The sequence below is a fragment of the Siniperca chuatsi genome, linkage group LG4, assembly GCF_020085105.1.
Source record: "Siniperca chuatsi isolate FFG_IHB_CAS linkage group LG4, ASM2008510v1, whole genome shotgun sequence".
Lineage (NCBI taxonomy): Eukaryota > Metazoa > Chordata > Actinopteri > Centrarchiformes > Sinipercidae > Siniperca > Siniperca chuatsi.
The window spans coordinates 2,251,873-2,270,456 of NC_058045.1; the positions used below are offsets into that span (position 1 = coordinate 2,251,873).

The window sequence follows — 18,584 nt, forward strand, 5'->3', positions numbered from 1 at the left end:
TAGGCTCTATGTGAAAAAAACAACAGCAGAGAGAAACAGACTTAATTGAGGGTTGGGAGTTCCAGGTCAACTCGTAAAAGCCATCGCCATAGGTGTATGCAAGCCTTCAAAACTTAGTTTCAACCTTTTTTTATTAGATTTCAAGCTTTCAAACACCGAGTTTCAACTTTTTTAACCTTTTTTTTAGTTTCGAGATATGGCATGATATTCATCCCATACATGTGCGCCATTTTGGTTTGAAAACCAGGCACAGGCAGAGCAGGAGTCGGCCTTGCTTTGGTGCCGCCAGCCAAAGCAGCAGAAACAGGCATCGTGGCCGTCCAAGGCTGGCAGCGGCACACACCTGCGTGAATATATTGGCAATCGCTAATATCGCCGGTTGTTGGGCTGACGGCCGCCAGTTGGAAAATTTTAACATATCGCCCAACCCTAGTGTAAAGGTAACAGAGGACTGTATACTGTAACATAAACTGTATATTAGTCCAGGATGAGCCATTAACTATTACTTAGAAAAAAAACTCACCCATTGCTGAGCGCCACAAAATTCCAACAAGAGCCATGGTACCGCCTTCTGAACTAAACAGGTTACAACAGTTCAGTTTGTTTTGTTTTGAAATTGACTTTGCACACAAATCTTTTTCTTTGTCACTTGGAATAAGCTCTGTGGACATTTCATGGTTGCCAAGAAATCACCTTCTGTCAACAGTAATTACACCAATGACTGTCAATTACACCAATGACTGTCAATCACACATCAAAGGAGGCCACCTCACCAGGTGGCCTCCTTTGATGTGTGATTGACAGTTGGTGGTCCAAGGGAGCAATGTTCCCTTTTTGGAGCTGTTTTACTCTGCGACCAAACTGAGCCAAACAGGCCTAAAACCCACCGTCTGAACCAGGGAATAAAGATAATAACATTTAGGTAAAGAAACAACAGAGAAGCAATTTACAGCAAATGTTGATATTTCTAAGAGTTGATGGCAAGAAAACATACATAATAAACACATACAGCATTAAGCTACAAATTCATGTTTTTGAGTTTCCTGTACCTTTAAATAATGTGTTGGGAGTTTGAAAGTTTTTTTCCTTAATCAGAATTATTTTATATATTCTTTTTATATATTCACTTGTATTTATTTATACTTTGTTTTTGTCAGGGGTTAAATAATGTTTGGTACATGGGTCTATATCAGTTCTTTCAATAAAAGTTCTAAAATAAGAACTGGATAAAACATTTTTGCACATATTTAAATTAATTTTAGACAAACCAAAAGGGTTAAAAGATTTCTTGATATCAGTTCCTTTCCAGTTTTCTTCTTCATGTTTGGTTTTGCCAAGAATATATCATATTCCTAGTACAACAAAAGTTTATTAATTGTTCAGTCTGTTTCAGAGATACAGCTTTAGTGCCTTTTTCTTAAATTCAGCTATTAGGACAACTACAATACAATACATTATGGATACTAGTATCAATATCACAAAAAGTTATCAACACAGAAGGCATGGTTCCTTTATAGTAATTTATGCACATTATGTTAAGATACTGGTGGTTTGCTGATCCCAGGTCTGCTGGGAGTCTGTTATCCTACCGCAGCCACGCCAACTAATGACTCTCTTCATAGCAGAATAATGACTTAAGCTACAGCGGCAGATTCAGATGAGACAAAGCATCCTTGGACTTTTTTCCCCACTGTTGGGAGTATGGCTTTCGAATAGCGCTAGAAACTGATATTAACAGACCACGGCGCAGAATGCAGCGAACTCCAGTTGTGAACGCTGGTCTGATGTCAGTACATCAGAGAACCATGCTGATGCTGTTTTAACAGAGAGCAGTGTGTCTGTAGTGGTAATGCTAATATGTTTAATACTATATACACACTCATGCTTCAAAACTACTCCTAGTCCTGCTTTCTGTCATAATGTAAATATTCAAGCTAATGGTGTGCGTCTTTGCTACTGTATTAACCATTTAACTAGTCATGGTCATTCATGTAGCCTGATGACGAGAAACAGAAAAGTAGAGGGCAAATTATGCACGCAAAAAAAAAAGACAGACTACTTTTATATTATGTGGACATGATGGATATAACAATTTAACCACAAATGGTCTTCCTGGGGTAAAAGTGATGGAGTGAACACACCTGTATTTAATAGGCAATTCATGATGAAACCTCACATCATTATCTCCTAATTAGCCTTAATGAGTCATATGATATTAGACATTTTCAGTTAGATTAGAGACTGATTTGGCCACTTTTGTAATCTTATTGTCTTCATTTGATTGGAGAGACCTGGAGGTGTTGGGCTAACACCTGATCTGAAGCTGTTTGTGATGAAAGTTGGGACTTGGGACATCTATACTGGAATGTATCTATCTATACTTTGACATGGTCACATCTGATTTGCTAACTTATTAGCCAAATCATAATATAATATGCAAAGAATGTAATTAAAAATGTCTTTACTTATTGATGTATTTAAAAGAGTATAATATTAATGTAATATTCACATGGGAATTTTGTGATCACACTTAAAGAGATTGAACAGACTTGGAATATTGTTCTGGTGTTTATGTAGCAGATTATTTAATCAGGATATGATTACATGACATTTTATCACAAACTAATCATAAATCACGTCTCTACCTTTATCCGAGGTAAACCATCTGTGGTTGAAATGGATATGACTGACCAGTCATATCCACATAAAATAAACAAAGTGGGAAAAAGACAGTGGTGTGCCTGTATCTTTTTCTTTTATTTATTAAGTTACTTGTTAGTCAAGTCGTTTGATGACCACTTTTACTTCTACTTGAGTACTTGTTTTAACAAAGTAACAGTACTTTTACTTGAGTACAGTTTTTGGCTACTCTACCCACCTCTGGAAGCAACTTTTCTTGTTCCTCACACATGCTCCATCCTCACCTTCAGTGTAACCTGCAGCAGCTTCAGCTCTTGTTCCAGTAGTTGTAACTCAGGGAACTGTCCTCTGTAATCATCCAGAGAGGAAACTACAGCTCCCAGGGCGTCCTCCAACCCACTGTCCACCGGACCATCAACCTCTCTGGACAGACAATCTGCTCCTGCACCTGGCATCTCCTCCTCCACCGACACCCGCTGGGCTACATACATCACATCCCCGCTCTCTGGGAGCACTCTAGGTGTGGGTGTGTGTTCATTTTTTGACGGAGTGTTAGAGTCCACTCCTTCACTCCTGGGAGAGGAGGATGTGAGGACAGAGCTGGATGTATCCTGTTGCTTTGTATGTTGATGTTGATCTGTGACATCGCCAGCTGTTGTGTTTTCTTTGATGACACAGAGCCTCCTTGGTGACAGGTTAGTGTCTATGGCAGCAGATCTGGGTGGCTCAGGGGTTCTGATGACCACATCCATTTCAATGTCATTGATGGAGAGCCCCAAGGCTAAAGACATCACCTCCCCTGATTCGCCGGCTGACCTGTCCGTCAATACAATGCCATCAGCACTGCTTTCACTAATGTGGCTCAGAGAGCGTGAGTAGCTGTGTGAGGTGTGGCTGTTGGTCACCACCCCATCCACTGTTGCTATTGGAGACTGTTTCCCTGCATCCTCTTCCTCACTGTCAGGTTTTGTCATCACTGTGACTGTCCGCTTCCCCTCTTCCCTGTAAATCAGTTCGTATACTGTATCAGTTAATCTAATTATTGATGGAACAAACTACAGTATATACCAAGCACGCAAACTCATCCCTGTGCTTATGGGCAAATGTAACAAGTAATCAGTCAACAAATATGATTTAGAAAAAAATGTTAACCTATGAGGGTGTAGAGTAGAATTTAAATTAATTCTACCCCCCAAAAAAGCACCAAAAATAAAATCAGACACTACCTGTTGCTTACTGCTTGATGTTTGGATATGCTGGGAACCTCACTGACAGTGCTGACTTTGTGGGTAGAGTTTTGAGTTGTCGAGGAGGAGTCTCTGGGGCAAAATGAGATGTCAGGCCGTGGGGAGGAACTTCCAGATTCAGCTGGCTGGATCTCTGGTGTCACCACCACCTAGAGAGGGAGAGAAATGGATACACTGAGTCACAGGGAGAGTCTAACCCAACACTCTAACAACATAGTAAATAACCTTTAGGCTCATTTTAGCCAAACACCACTAGGTTCTACAATGAAAATATTTCAGTCGGTCATAGTCAGTTAAAGGGATTGTTAGTTTGATACTGGCATATACATGAGAATAGGTCATATACCAGCACAGGCACTTATAGTGTTATAGTTTGAGTTTAGTGTGGGACGGTTGCTCTGCAGGTGAGCTGGGCTGTAGTGGCAGAGGCCATGAATAATTCGGTATTCCGCATAAAGCATAATAATAAATTCTTATAAATTATAATGTACATGTATAATAATAACAACAACAATAACAATAATATAGTATAACTCATAATTCTAGGTAAGAGGTGTTGATGAAAATGCATCATTAGTTTTGAGTATTTTTAAAAACAAAATGAATTGAAAAATAATGACATTTTATCATTAATGAGGAGTGAGGCTGTAAAGGAATGTGAAAATGATGAGAAGCTCCTTAAAATCAATTCTATAGCTTACAGGCAGCAAGTGGAGAGACTTTAATATGGGGGTGATATGTGCACTCAGTTTATGAATAGGAAACGCGTCATAGGGAACACATAGGGATTGTGCTCCCTATAATTAAATCACATGTACTATCTCTATTTAATGTCTAAACAGTTTCTTCTAATGTAATCTGTAGAATAATAACAAATATGCACATAATAAGGTATCGGCAAAGTAAGTATTTGTAAGTGATGGAAAAACTGAGATTGTTGTAATGACTATTCTTCAAGCCCACAAAATACTGTATTACTTCTCCCTAAATTAATTCAATGTCAGTAAACCACAGTTCCTATATTCCATGTCAGTCCATGTGTTTGTAACATCTGGATTCAACCACTCATACATGTATACATGCTGTAGTTGTGCTGCCCAATAGCATACCCAAGCCTCCAAAACCACCTTGTTCCTTCAGTCTCTGCAACTGCAACTATTTGTCCTGCCAGATAAATTGTGTGAACATCTTATCCAAATTGGCTAAAAAGCTATTCAGAAGTGAATTTGGCAATATCTGTAAGGGGTACAGCAACCTACGAAGTATCTTTAGCTTGCTTATTCTCCCTAACCAGGAAACAGACCCAATCCCCCACCTCTTTGATGCTTGTTGTTATCAACCTGAGGTTGAGTTTTGACATGGGGCCAATTCTGATTCCAGGATAGGTTATCTCCTTAGGAAACCAATGAGAGGGAAAACCTCTAGGTGAGGAGCGGAGGTGACTGATAAATATAAAAGCCATCAATTTTTGTCACAAAAAAATGCTGCAACACACTTACTCACATAATATACTGTACCTCCACAAAAGTGGATTTACCGGTTGATGATAAGTATGTACGGTATAATAATACAATGTAATAATATAAGTAATAAGTAATAGTGCATGTACTGTCAAGTTAAGTGTTAAGCTTATTAAGATGATTATGAGACGGTGGATATTGCACAGCAGTAATAGAAGTAGTAGTATGAATAAATATTAATAAATAGGTTGATTTAAACTGAAAAGAGTATACTGCACAGGAGTATTAAACAGGGAATATTGCACAATTATTTCAAGTATTGCAGTGAATGTTCCAATGTCAAGTTTAGTGACTTCGGGTCATACAGACTGACACTTAGAGGGAGGAGTTAAAGAGTTTGATGGCCACAGGCAGGAATGACTTCCACTGAAGGTGCTCCTTTGTTTGACCAGCACGTCATGGAGCGGGTGGGAGACACTGTCCAAGATGGCGTGTAGTTTGGCCAGCATCCTCCTCTCTGACACCACCGCCAGAGAGTCCAGCTCCACCCCCACAATGTCACTGGCCTTACGACTACGGCAACAGGCAGCGTGCACGTTGGCGCATGCGCACTAACTTTTCAGTAGGAACCAATAGGCTTGGGGCTGAGAAGGTACGGATGTCAGAAAGTAATGAGAGATGGACTGACACTGTTGGTTTTGGTCTTTTCAAGGGATTGAAAATACCAGCCTTATCCTTTAAAATTAGTAGCTGGTACAGCCATAAGGGTTAGTGGTAATTAAATCCCCTAGACTTAACAACAAATCATTTTACCAGTAATATCTGTGCCGTGACAATTAATTACATCTATGTCACATGCCAACAACTTCCATAATTTCAATGGCTAATCTGGTTTAGGACAGACATGGGTAAGGTTTGGGTCACAGTCTGCCAATGACAACAAAGTATGTTGTAACTTGTATGCGCCCTGAGAGGAAATGCTCTGGAGAGCCTACCCCTTGATGAAATCTCATTTCTTTGTTAAAAGTGAAAGAACAGTATTATAGACACATAGATTACAAGGTGTGGTTTAGTTAGACAAGCCATCAGGGACGAGTGCATGGATCACCATGACTGAACATCATGCAGAGACATTAAAAGGTACTGTCGATCTAGCTTACAAACCAATCCATAACAAAGATAATGATACAATGATAAACAGAGAAGAGGTCTAGATAGAATCATAATATTACAATCATAACAGCACAAGACTGCAGATCATAAATAACATATAGTGTCTGTTGTGTGTTACCTTTTGATGTGAAGAGTTGCGTAGCCCTCCCACAGACAGCTGAGGACTGGAGGAGTCATCAGAAGATTCAGATGAATTAGACCACGCTGTTCCATTCTCTTCACGCCGACGTAGCATGTTCTAAAAGAGAAGTGCACTGTTTAAAAGGTTGGATGGATGAAAAAGGAGTTGGATATGTATGGGGCTTTATTCCTATCTTTATTCAAAAGTGTGGTCTTTCAATTTGAGAGCATGACTCAGTGATTTCACATTCGGATTTGGTAATGCTTTCCCTCAAAACCCTGCCCTGCCAGGTGTACATAGGTGTGAAAGGAGGTGGGGTTTTAACTTCTCTCTCAAGCTTACTTTTGTCATTCTCCATTCAACAACTTCCATAATTTTTCATGTATACAGATTGCAACACCATGAATGACTTCAAGGGGAGATGCAAAAAACTTCTTGAAGAGAGTTCAGGGGGGCAGTGGGATGCAGCCAGGATGACAGCAGGCTTTTCATCATGCTTTCCAGTGCAGCCATTCAGAGGAGGTAGAAACACTTGGTCATATGTCATGGTCATATATTGTATGAGACCCTTACAGTCATATGAGATTCATAGTCTTGGTTTTGTATTTTTCCATCATAATTTACATCAAACAATAGAACTATAGTTTCACAAAACAAATAAGGAGATCTGGAAAAAGCTAGTAAGTGAACATTTTGTTAAGATTGTTTTGTCAAATCACTGTTTCTAAGGTCAAGAATGAGCCTTTGCACTCAGCATTACAATACTAGGTGTTCAAGGACTGAAGGATTATACCTTTGTATTTCAATTTAGGTCTTATAATCATAGTTTTGTATCACATAATTTGTATCACTTATGATAGCTTTGTACTCACCAAAGTAATTGTTGAGATCTAGGAACACATCACTACATCAGATTATCTAAACCACTTTATTTGGAGGTCAAACTAAAAGTGAGTTCAGCTGAAATGTCAGTAATAATCCCTTGCACACAGATGTGCACAGGAAATGGTGCTTGCACAACTACGGTTGGTACAGAGTTGTACAGTATATATATGTTGAAGCAGCAAGTGGGTCTGTAAACTGTGATCAATGTTTACAATGTACAGTTTTTGGTAATAATTTTACCATTCACCTTCGTTTTCACCTGGAGGTTTGTTTGCAAACTGTCTGCAGTGTTTCCCCACTGTGGCAGGGATGGGGACGGGTAAGGGGACGGGGGTGTATTTGTCTATTGACAATATATTTTATTTCATAACATTACCCTATTTCTAGTAGGTTATTTCTTATTTCACCTTTTTAATTCTAAAACTACTTTAATCTGCTCACCTTGCTTTTCCGTTCAGCGCAAACGGCTGCCACACACAAATCCTGCAGAGCTAACTTCACATGCTAACAGGAGCTCGAAGCAAGTTAACGCAGAGCGGTTAACGCTGTAAGAACAACCACAGATGGAGCGATCTCTACAAGCGGACACTGCACAGCAACAGACGCTTCCACAGCGGAACCACAATTCTTCCCAGCTTGGCCCGTCTACAACAGACTGACCGCCAGCTAACAGCAGCACCAAAGCCAACTCTCCTTCCCTCCCACGGACGGGTAACGTAACAACTGGGCGTAGCATAGAGTAACAGTGTATATAGCTAAGCAAAGGACTGTTTATCTTTTGTACATGTGACGTTACTGATGTGTTTTTCTGAGGTTTCGTTGTTGTGACGTGTTTATCTGTTAGATTAATTTGGTTTGCCACATGCTAAATTGATGTTAGTTAATGTTATGCTCCACACAGACAGAGTCTTTGCATGCTAACTAACTCATTTTAACTTGGCACCGTTATCCTAAACAGACCACACACCTACACCTCTACTTTGGCCCTTAAACACAATCACACACGACAGAGAATAACATTAAAGCTCCCACTGCACATGTTACTTTGTTTCTGACCACGTGGGTTCATGCTCGTGCAGGCGACACATACAGAGGCAGAACAAAGAAACATATGCACATTACTTTTGGCGCGCACCCAGACCTGCGCAAGCACACACATACACAAACTGTGTTCTGTAGTTTAGTGTTTAGAGTTAGTCTTCATGTTGTGTGTTTTTGCTTTGTTTATCTTTTTAAATAAATGCTTGTGTATAATTATGCTGGTTTCTTTAATGTTGCACAAGAGGGAGTAATTTGCCAATCTCTGCTATGTTGAACTCCATATCCTTCAACCTACTAACTATCACTGATAATTTTGGTTATAGTTATTAATTTAATTATTAATCTGAGTTCCAAATTGATAGTTTAGTGTATTTTATGAGACTCAATCAATTAATTGGTTATCATTTCTCTTCTTTAAGATGAGTGGTGCCCCAGAGGACTTTATTAAAGTTATTTTTAATTATCTTTGATAGTTCTGATAGCCATAATTAATTGATCACACCTACACAAGTGGGTGCCCACCTTTAACCATTGTAAATCCCAACACTGGTCTGATTGTCTGACTGCTCGTGATTCTTGACAGTCAGAGTTCTTTTTAATGTTGCGTTCCCAGATCTCAGCAATTAACTTGGTGAGTACAGTTTTATTATTACTGATGGCCAAAATTATGAAAATTGGACACAGGTTGTAATAAACCATAATTATCCATTGTAGTTTTGCAATTCTCCAAGGCTCATCATCAGAAATTTACAGCAGGGGGTGGCTGAAAGTATTGTCTAAGTTCTGTCGGGAGGTTCTAATTGCCCTATAGGCAGATCTTCACTTTGACCAAACACAACATCAGCAGATTTCTAGCTCCTGCTGTCAAATGGGAGCCGACAATCAGCGAAATCAGCTAGAGAGCTGTTTGGAAACCTAGCATACATTCCTCGTGGCTCAATGAAGCCATGTGCAAATAAATGGAGACTACTGTTCTAGGTTTCTAATGTTCTACACCATCATTACTGTCACTAGTCAATATACCAGTGGGCTCTGTGTTTCTACATTCCCTGGGGGTTCTACTCCATAATGACTTACTGCAGTGGGCTGTCTTGTTGGTGACTTGTCACTACAGGAACAGCTCTGGCTAAGTGTGTCTCTGAAGATGTCCAGCAGCGGCCAGTACTCCCGCCTGCTCAGACTCCGAGGCAGAGACTGCATGTCAAAGTGGCAGCAGGTGGAAGAAAGGGCAACGGAGTGGTTAGGGACCATTGACTGTATACAAAGACGGATGACGTGACAGCTCCCCAAAATTGAAGCCAAAACATCTCAATCGCTCCCTGGTGGCTTGCTGCAGTATAGGTCATAAACCCCGCCCCCTCCATGTTAGATGATGAGACATGGGGCCAACTAAAAAATCTAAATACATTTTTCCAAAAGATGGTTTCTGTCATTTTAGGTATTTCCCATCATGCTGATAAATGTTCTAGTGTTCATTCTTCTAATAAGTTATTAGTTATTTGATACTATAAAAAGGGGGTTTCACGTCATGATTGACAGCTGAGCCCTGCTCGTAATTGAGTCGGCCAGGTATATGGGCGGGACCTTGATACCGCGGCAACCCCAATCACTTCTGTGCAGACACTGGCTCCAAATTACATCACCAGCGCAAGATGGCAGCGCCAGTATCCAGGATATTTTGGTTTCATTTTTGTACAGTGGGAGGAAGTGGAGACGTGTCATCCATCTTTATATACAGTCTATGTTAGGGAGTAGTGTGGTTGCTGGCTAAAACTCTCCCTCTATAGCAGTAGTTCTAGACCATGAGATCTCAACTCTGTCCTGTTCTCCGGGAGTATACAATGGCCAGTTCCAGATATGTGATGAATCTGACAAATTCTTTGATGAGAAATACAATTTTTTGCTTCTCCGAGTGTTTTCACATCAATTTCCTTTTATCAGAAATCTACAAAAACTCTGCTAAAAGGACAGAAACAAACTAAATGCATTAGAGCGTATGTCCAAAAGAGGTCATGTCATTCCTCAGTAGTCTGCACCTCACTCTTATTTAAGCGTTATACATTATAATAATCAAATATAAGGGTAGTGAATATCAGCATAACATACCAGCAACCAGCAACCTCAAGCCAAATATTCCAGTATTACTCTTTTGAAAAGCATCAGTCAAACGTTACTCTGCAGAGAACAGGGGTAAAAGAGAGGCAACTAGAATATGGAAGAACTCACATAGAAGGCTTGTTCACGTAAAGATGGCGTGTCAGGTGGACTCTGATTAAAGATTGTTGAGAATCTCTTACTGACGGTTGGAGCTTTGTTGACAGTGCTTGCAACTGACCCCTGGTCATCTTTATCAAATGGACTGACAGAGGGGGAAAAAAAGGAATGGAGGAAGTGGAAGACGAGGCAAAAGACAAAATAAATAAACGTTCAATATAATATTTAAGCAATGTTCTGTAGATGAATAACACTCAATTAACAAACAGTACAGTACTCATAAAGCTCAGTATAATTTTCAAGACACTGACAGCATGGTTGGCAAAACTTACTTCCAGGTGACTTCGAGGCTTAGCTTAATAGTCCCAAGGTCATTGATATCCACGGCAACCGTCTGGGGTAGTGCAGCAAACAGGTCCTTAGTCTCGCAGGAAACACTTCCTACAACCACGTGATTGGCTAAGCTCTTCAGCTCTGTCACCTAGGAGACGACAGAAATATAGTTTGATCTACCAAAGTCTTGCTGTCTTTAGGTTAAGACCTACAGTACACACAAGACACAAGAACAGTTTCTTTCCACAGGCCATCACTATAATGAACAGTTAAATCAGTCATACACTGTCAATAACCCTCTAAAACCAAAACATCCACTTACTTTTCCATTAAAGATTATAATTTTACAGTTTAAAATGCACCATTTTAAAACATGTATATATCATGCACTGTCACTGTCAATATAAACCATGCACGCTGTGTACATGCATATACTGTACATAATCATCCACTCAATGTATATTAATTTAATATTTATTTTTCTTTGCACTATTTGAAATGTTTACAACTTACAGAAACACTTAAATAAATAGACATTTTATTTTTGTTGTTGGTCATTGGTGCATTTTATATATATTTATATATACACATATTTTCTCACATACTTGTGTACATAATAATCCTGTCTATTCTTTATCTTTATTTGTTCAACTTTGTTGTTCTTAGCTGTGTAAGTACATTGAGAGCAATGATAAAAACAGAGTCAAATTCCTTGTATGTGTACACTTGGCCAATAAAGCTGATTCTGATGGTTCTTCTGATTCTGATACACTGTCAAACTACATCAGAATAAGTAATAACATTATTGTCCCCACTGGGAAAATGACATGTCAGTGTAAAGTATTTAAGTGTATTTAAAGCATCAGAGAAATAAAAAGGCCACAAAATGTGATAGGACAAGATAGCACCAACTAGCCAGTACAGATTCCTGAACCGTGGGCATATTCACCAGTATGAGACACCAGGGGACAACATGAAGTATGCATGAGCTATTTCATTACCAGGAGTAGTGTTCCACAACACAATGATTTCATTGACCAATCAGACATAAGCATAAATAAAAATAAGTCCAAAGTAATTAAAAAAGATTGGCAAAAGAAATTGGGAGGGACTGACCTTCACAGAGAGGAACTCACTGATGAGCGGCAGAAACACCATGTCTTCACTGTCCCACACCTGTTTGGCATTGATCGCTATTCTGCCTCGGAGCTTCCACCGCTGCCGACCGTACTTCATAAAGATCTGAACACACACAAACACACACACCGTGTCAGTCTTAGTTCTGCATGTCAGTAGAGCTGTGCTTCACCTCAGTTGTTTTCCTCTTTCTTTTCATGAATTTTTTGTATGTTTTCATTTTTCCATTGTTTTCTTTTCTATTCTTCATAAATCATTCACTATGAATGTACATATGTGGCAAAAAACTAATGCTGATGATCCAGTTATACAAAATGCATTTAGATCAATTACTTCGAAGAACTATATGAAAACGTTCCTATCAATTCAGATTCTGAACAAACATGTATAACTGAAAATTTTAATAAATTGGCCATCAATCTTTGGACCTCCCTATTATTGAGCAAGAACCAAAAAAGCAAGTGGGCTTTACAGCATCCTAAATGAGATGCTTAAATATGCCAGTAAAACATTCCGATTAGCTATCCTAAAACTATTCAATTTGATTTTGAAAGTTACTACCCAGGCATCTGGAATTGTGGTTTCATTACACTGATTTTCAAAACAGATATAAATCTGACCCTGATAAATACCGAGGCATTTGTATGAACAGTAACATGAGGAAGGTTTTCTGTAGTATTATGAATTCACAGTTCATACAACTAGTTATGAAACACAATAGGGCTCATGCAATTATTCCTTCCTGAGTTAAGGTCCCAGATGAGTGCGCCCCAAATGTAGAGTAAGCCTATATACTGGACTTTTGATGTCATAGCTCTTACTTACTCTCCGCACCCATTTCACACAATCTCCCAGGACCTGTTTGTGGAGGTGGAAGTCCAACATCGACACAATCATCAAAAAGGCCCAACAGAGGATGTACTTCCTGCACAAGTTCAGGAAGTTCAACCTGCCTCGGGAGCTGCTGATCCAGTTCTATAATGCAATAATCCAGTCTGTTCTCTATACATCGATCACTGGTTTGGATCGGCCACCAAACAGGACAGGAACAGACTACAACCGACTACAGAAAAAATTATTGATGGCAACCTGCACTCCATTAAGGACTTATAGATCTCCAGAGTCAGGAAACAGGCATGGAAAATCACTTCAGACCAATCACACCCTGGACACAACCTGTTCCATCTTCTGCTCTCTGGTAGGTGCTACCGAACACTGTATGCCAAAACAACCAGACACAAGAACAGTTTCTTCCCACACACCATCACTCTGATAAACAGTTAAATCAGCCATATAATGTCAGAAAACAATCCCTATGCAATAACCCTGCTACACTTAAATGTTCACTGTACCTACAAATTATATTTATTATAGGTTCAAATACACATTCTGCTATAACTTCCATCACTGTCAAATATAAATGTAAGCACACTGTATATACTGTATATAGATGTGTATATGTGCCTATACCTTATATAACCACAAATTTATATAAAGTAACCTATTTAATATTTATTCCAGCACTTGCACTATTTGTATAATTGTTTACAATTTACAGAAACTGTTTGACCTGTATATAGACATTGTATGTTGTTGTTCATTGTTGCTTTTTATACAGGGATGGAAAGAGTACTAGAATAGCATACTCAAGTAAAAGTACTGTAACTTTAAAGAAATTTCACTCAAGTAAAAGTACTCATGTAGAAATATATTTAGATAAAAGTAAAAAGTAGGTCAGTTAAATGCTACTCTACTAAATGTTACTGCATTACATTTTTGAAAGAGTGATGTTATATGATGATATATGATACTACTGTTAAATTAAAGAACACCTTTGGGCTACAAAAAAGAGAGCTACACAGTTTTTACACCGTGTAGCACACACACATACAACGCTTCCTTGCTAGGCAACACAGTGGCTGTCGATCTGGAGAGAGTTTCATCCGTCAGTGAGTTTGTTACTCACCCAGTTTGATCTAGGTTCAACTTCTTTGCTCATTAATTTTCAGTGCATAAAATGACCAGTCCACTCAACACTTTTGAGCTGAAAACAGTTAAGTGAACACAGAAGTCACTGCTGGAGGATCCACCAAGAACATATTAGTATTAAGCATGTTAGCCAGACCATTTTTCACAATTGAGAATGACTTCCGGATGGGAGCCGAAACGTCTTGAATCTGAAAACAGTGTCCAGATGACTACGATTGAAACCTTTTCTACAGTCTGTTTCCCATGCCAATAAAGCCCAATTGAATTGAATTGACAGAGAGAGAGAGACAGAGGGAGAGATGGGGAGAGAAACTGACAGACTAACCTCATACTGGTCACCAGCACACAATCTAGCAAATCCTGCCAGACCTGAAAGACAAATAGAAACAAATGTAGCCTATCAGCTTCTCATAAGCCCCATTGGGACTGGATTTATTTCTTTAGAGGAGGTGGGGTGATTTCAACATTACCTGCACTGGTCAGTGATTTTAATCCTGCCCAGAGTACGTATCTGGGTGATTTTTCACCCCCACCCCAGTAATAATTACAGCCACAATTTCTTCCTTGTGACTTCCTTGTATTTTAAAGTGGATATCTGAGTCTCCGCGGGAAGAGCTGCTTGTCCTTGTTCTTCTTATTAATCAGCTCAGTGTGATATTTGACTTGAAATGTGTGAAAATGGAGCTAAACAACGTTTTTGCTAATCTGATGGATGGAAACATGCTAACACCAACATAAAGACCTGTTTTGGAACTAATATCATGACAGAAAAAATTAAAGCCATCAGAATAGGAAGACCCCACCCTGTTTTTTAAGGCTATATTTGTTTACATTTTGACAAAGTGGTGCCATTAAAAGTATGCCCAATTAGCTATTAGCTATATATATAGCTATATAGTTTCTGTTTGCAATGTAACCATGGCTATTCAGATCTTTATCACCGGATTACTTTGATACTAAACAAAACTCAAAAATGTGCTGATTCTCAGGCAAGTTCTGAAGCAACTTTTTTCTATGATTTCTATGATTTATGGACAATTATTTGCGATGGATATCAGAGATGATGATATCGTCGGGAAGTGTAACTCACACTAAATAATATCAATATCAATATGTGTTTCATGTCTGCATGTTAAGATTTGACTGAGTTATGATTCTAAGAAGGAGTATGATTTTTGACTCAAATTCACCTCACAGTTTTTGCCACACATCTCTCGCTCCTCCCCTTCAACTCTCTAGCACCCTCTGGGGAGGATTTAGGCTTTTTCCTGTTGAATATCCATGTCTATTACAGACCATACCCTGTAACTCCCCCTGTAATGTTAATACCATCTGAATGGGGCTATAGACTAATATATAATATTTAAAAAACAATGATTAACTATGATTTTACAATAGATAATTAAATAAAAACTAACTAGACCTATTTAATTATTTTTTTGTATGGAAATACTAGTTTCTAGTTTTTTCTCTAGTTTCTAGTTTCTAGGCAAGTTTCCTCCTCTACTACTAATATTTACATTTGTATATTCCACGGTTTAATAATAAGAAATCTGAGCAAAAATAATTGGGCTCCAACACCATGGTGCTTGAACCCCTAACTATAGTTTCTTGCTGCAATATTTGGGGTCTGAGCAGTCTTAAGTTTTAAGTAAACCGGACTAATAATTCAGTGTTTAGAAGCTGACGAATTTGGTTGCCCTGTGGTAGCCATGTTTGTTCAGTGATCATAGAATAAATTTTCAAGGCAGCATCCATTTAAAATGTAACCTATTGATGAACTGAGCCAAGTTTAATAACTATTGGAATTGTTGTGTGTTTTCACATGTTATTGTCAATTTTACTCAGTAGCTGCCACACACCAAAATTCAAGAAGAGAAGGAAAAAAGGAGAGAAAAAAATGGAGGATAAGAGGGAAGAGTGAAGAAAGATGGGTAAAATCGCCATCAATGTTTCATTCTTACCTTTCATCTTAATATGGAACTCCCCCAGCTGGTTCTCCAACTCACTCTCCAACACACACATGTTCTACAGAGAGGATCAGAGAGGGATTTTCATTTATTAATATCAACCAAACAGATTGGAACTATAGAGCTGTTGTTTATAAATGATCTCTATTAGTTGTGCTATGTTATATCCTATTACTCTAAAATGTATTCCCTTACTACTTGCTCATGCAATGGGCCTATTCTCCCACAAGGATCACTATACATTTACCATTTTTCTCCATTCTATCTTAATTCACTTTTCACTCATCTTACCTCTGTGTACTCTTTGTATCCTTTAATGGCTTCTGCTAAACTCTCCCTGGCTTCCTTACTGCCTGGAGAGGCAGTGTAAGCCTTCACCATCTTGTTGGCTCCATCCCTGAGTCTCCTCTGCAGGCAGTAGGCTTCATATAGCTCCTCAATCTGGGACAAGAGGGGGAAAAATACACACTAAATCTCATAATCTCTAAATAAGTCATATGCAAAGAAGAAAGCAGCCTTACAGCAAGTGGAAAGTTGAAAATGTAAGTCAGTACTAGACTGGTTCTGGACAGGAAGCCAGTCAATCATTGAACTGCTTGAATTGCAGCCTCTGGCAACAACTGTCACCTTGCATGGTCTGCTCGACATCCAACTTTTTAAATAGCATATTAAAAACTTAGTATGAAGTACACCATTAGAACCTTTTCATTATCATTTGGTCTTGTCTTTGTAATGCTGTCTCCATTTCCCTACTTTTCATTAACCTATTATCACCTCATAAATTTGTTATGGCAAATGTGTTAGCAAACAGATCCCTATTTACACATCCTGCAGACCCAGAACACCATTAGCATTCACTTGGAGTTGTGTTTCTGTTTCCAATATTCACTCTGCTTTTAGCTCTGGTTTGGTCTCCATCACCTCCTGAGAAAAATCTTTGTAAAGGCCTTGGTCAACATTTGTTGTTTTTAAATGTGCTCTATAAATAAAGTTGACTTGACTTGACTAAATGCTCCACTATGTTCAGCAGCTAGTTGCTAACTTTGTCTACAGTTTGGTGCTGAGCAGGTAGTGTACACTGGGTTCATTAGAGCTTTTTCACTGAAAAAAGCTGTCTGCTACTGCTGGAAATGAGATTCATTGGAGCAGAGTTTGCCAGCTGCATAACCAAAACAATGAGCTGAAAGAGTCTAAAAGGCTCTGTAGAGCTGAGTTGAACTGCAGAGTTGCTGACACATACAGTATTGTTAATTGGTATTTGGTTTCAGATGTATAACAAAAACTTATCAAGTAGACCCTCATCAATACTTGTTATCTAAATATGACCACTAAGTTATATCAACAGTCAGTCAGTTCAGACAAACCACAACCAGTAGCTACTGCAAAAATGGTCCAAGACTTAATGTGCTGTACTAAGGGGCAACTGGGGCTTAGTGGTAGAGCGGGTTGTTCGCCAATCGGTTGGCGGTTCAATCCCGGCGGCTCGATCCCGGCCCACATGTCGAAGTGTCCTAGACACTGAACCCCAAATTGCTCCCGAGGGCTGTGCCTTTGTGTGTGTGTGTGAATGATTTACTTACTGATTGAATGTGATATGTAGTTGAAGCGATTTGAGTAGTCGGAAAAGACTAGAAGGGCGTTATATAAGTACAGTCCATTTACGATAACGTTTTTCTTTTTCTGTATGAAAAGTAACCCAAAGACAGATACACAAAGAGTAATCCCATAATAAAATGAAATGTCAGGGGGCATTAAAAGGTATGTGAAGACAAAAACTCCATCAAAATGTAAACAACTCCATCTAAATGTAATCAGTCCAATAGATTTAAATCATAAAGCACATTTCTGTGACATTTCCTAAATGTTTTGGAGATGTTTTATTTACTATAATATTCACCAATGTGGAAAGGCATTGTTTGACAGGGATCATTACCTTGCTGAGGTGAAACTCCAGTCGTCTTATGTACCTCTCAGTCACCTTCACTTGCTGTCAGAGGGAAACACAGTCAAATTTATTCCTACTTGTCAACATAATATGTCAATCCAAGTCCAACTACAGGCTCAGGCCAGCAAAATAAATAAAGGCTGGTGCCTAATAAAAACACTGAGGTGGCCCGAATTACCTGTAATGTATTGAATCACATTATAAATTCAGGATAATGTAAATTTCCACAGCACACACAACACAATGCACAAATACTTGATTCTAAATTCCAATTTTTAATTGCTGTTAAGATACAGACAACATTTGCTACAAATGTTTCAACTAAAAAGTCTGGCAGGAAAAGTTCGAATTATGCCCTTTGAACTGTTGGAAGGCTTTTAATGTGAAACATTTGTGCAGGAAGTGTTGAGATTCGCTTAAGGTAGTTTA

At 38.8% G+C, this 18,584-nt stretch overlaps 1 protein-coding gene across 2 annotated transcripts in view; it reads right to left on the reverse strand.

The window, feature by feature from the left end:
- ripor1 (RHO family interacting cell polarization regulator 1) overlaps window positions 1–18,584 on the reverse strand; it is a 62,978-nt gene that overhangs the window by 21,950 nt on the left and 22,444 nt on the right. The window contains exons 6-16 of one of the 2 annotated variants that reach the window (XM_044193210.1): window positions 18,144–18,197; window positions 16,502–16,651; window positions 16,205–16,268; window positions 14,566–14,609; window positions 12,231–12,356; window positions 11,114–11,262; window positions 10,794–10,926; window positions 9,645–9,761; window positions 6,639–6,758; window positions 3,867–4,036; window positions 2,925–3,642 (exon numbers count right to left, since the gene is read on the reverse strand). In XM_044193210.1, coding sequence (XP_044049145.1) covers window positions 2,925–3,642; window positions 3,867–4,036; window positions 6,639–6,758; window positions 9,645–9,761; window positions 10,794–10,926; window positions 11,114–11,262; window positions 12,231–12,356; window positions 14,566–14,609; window positions 16,205–16,268; window positions 16,502–16,651; window positions 18,144–18,197 — 1,845 coding nt within the window. The remainder of the gene's footprint in view (window positions 1–2,924; window positions 3,643–3,866; window positions 4,037–6,638; window positions 6,759–9,644; window positions 9,762–10,793; window positions 10,927–11,113; window positions 11,263–12,230; window positions 12,357–14,565; window positions 14,610–16,204; window positions 16,269–16,501; window positions 16,652–18,143; window positions 18,198–18,584) is intronic. The other variant, XM_044193211.1, reaches the window with a different exon arrangement.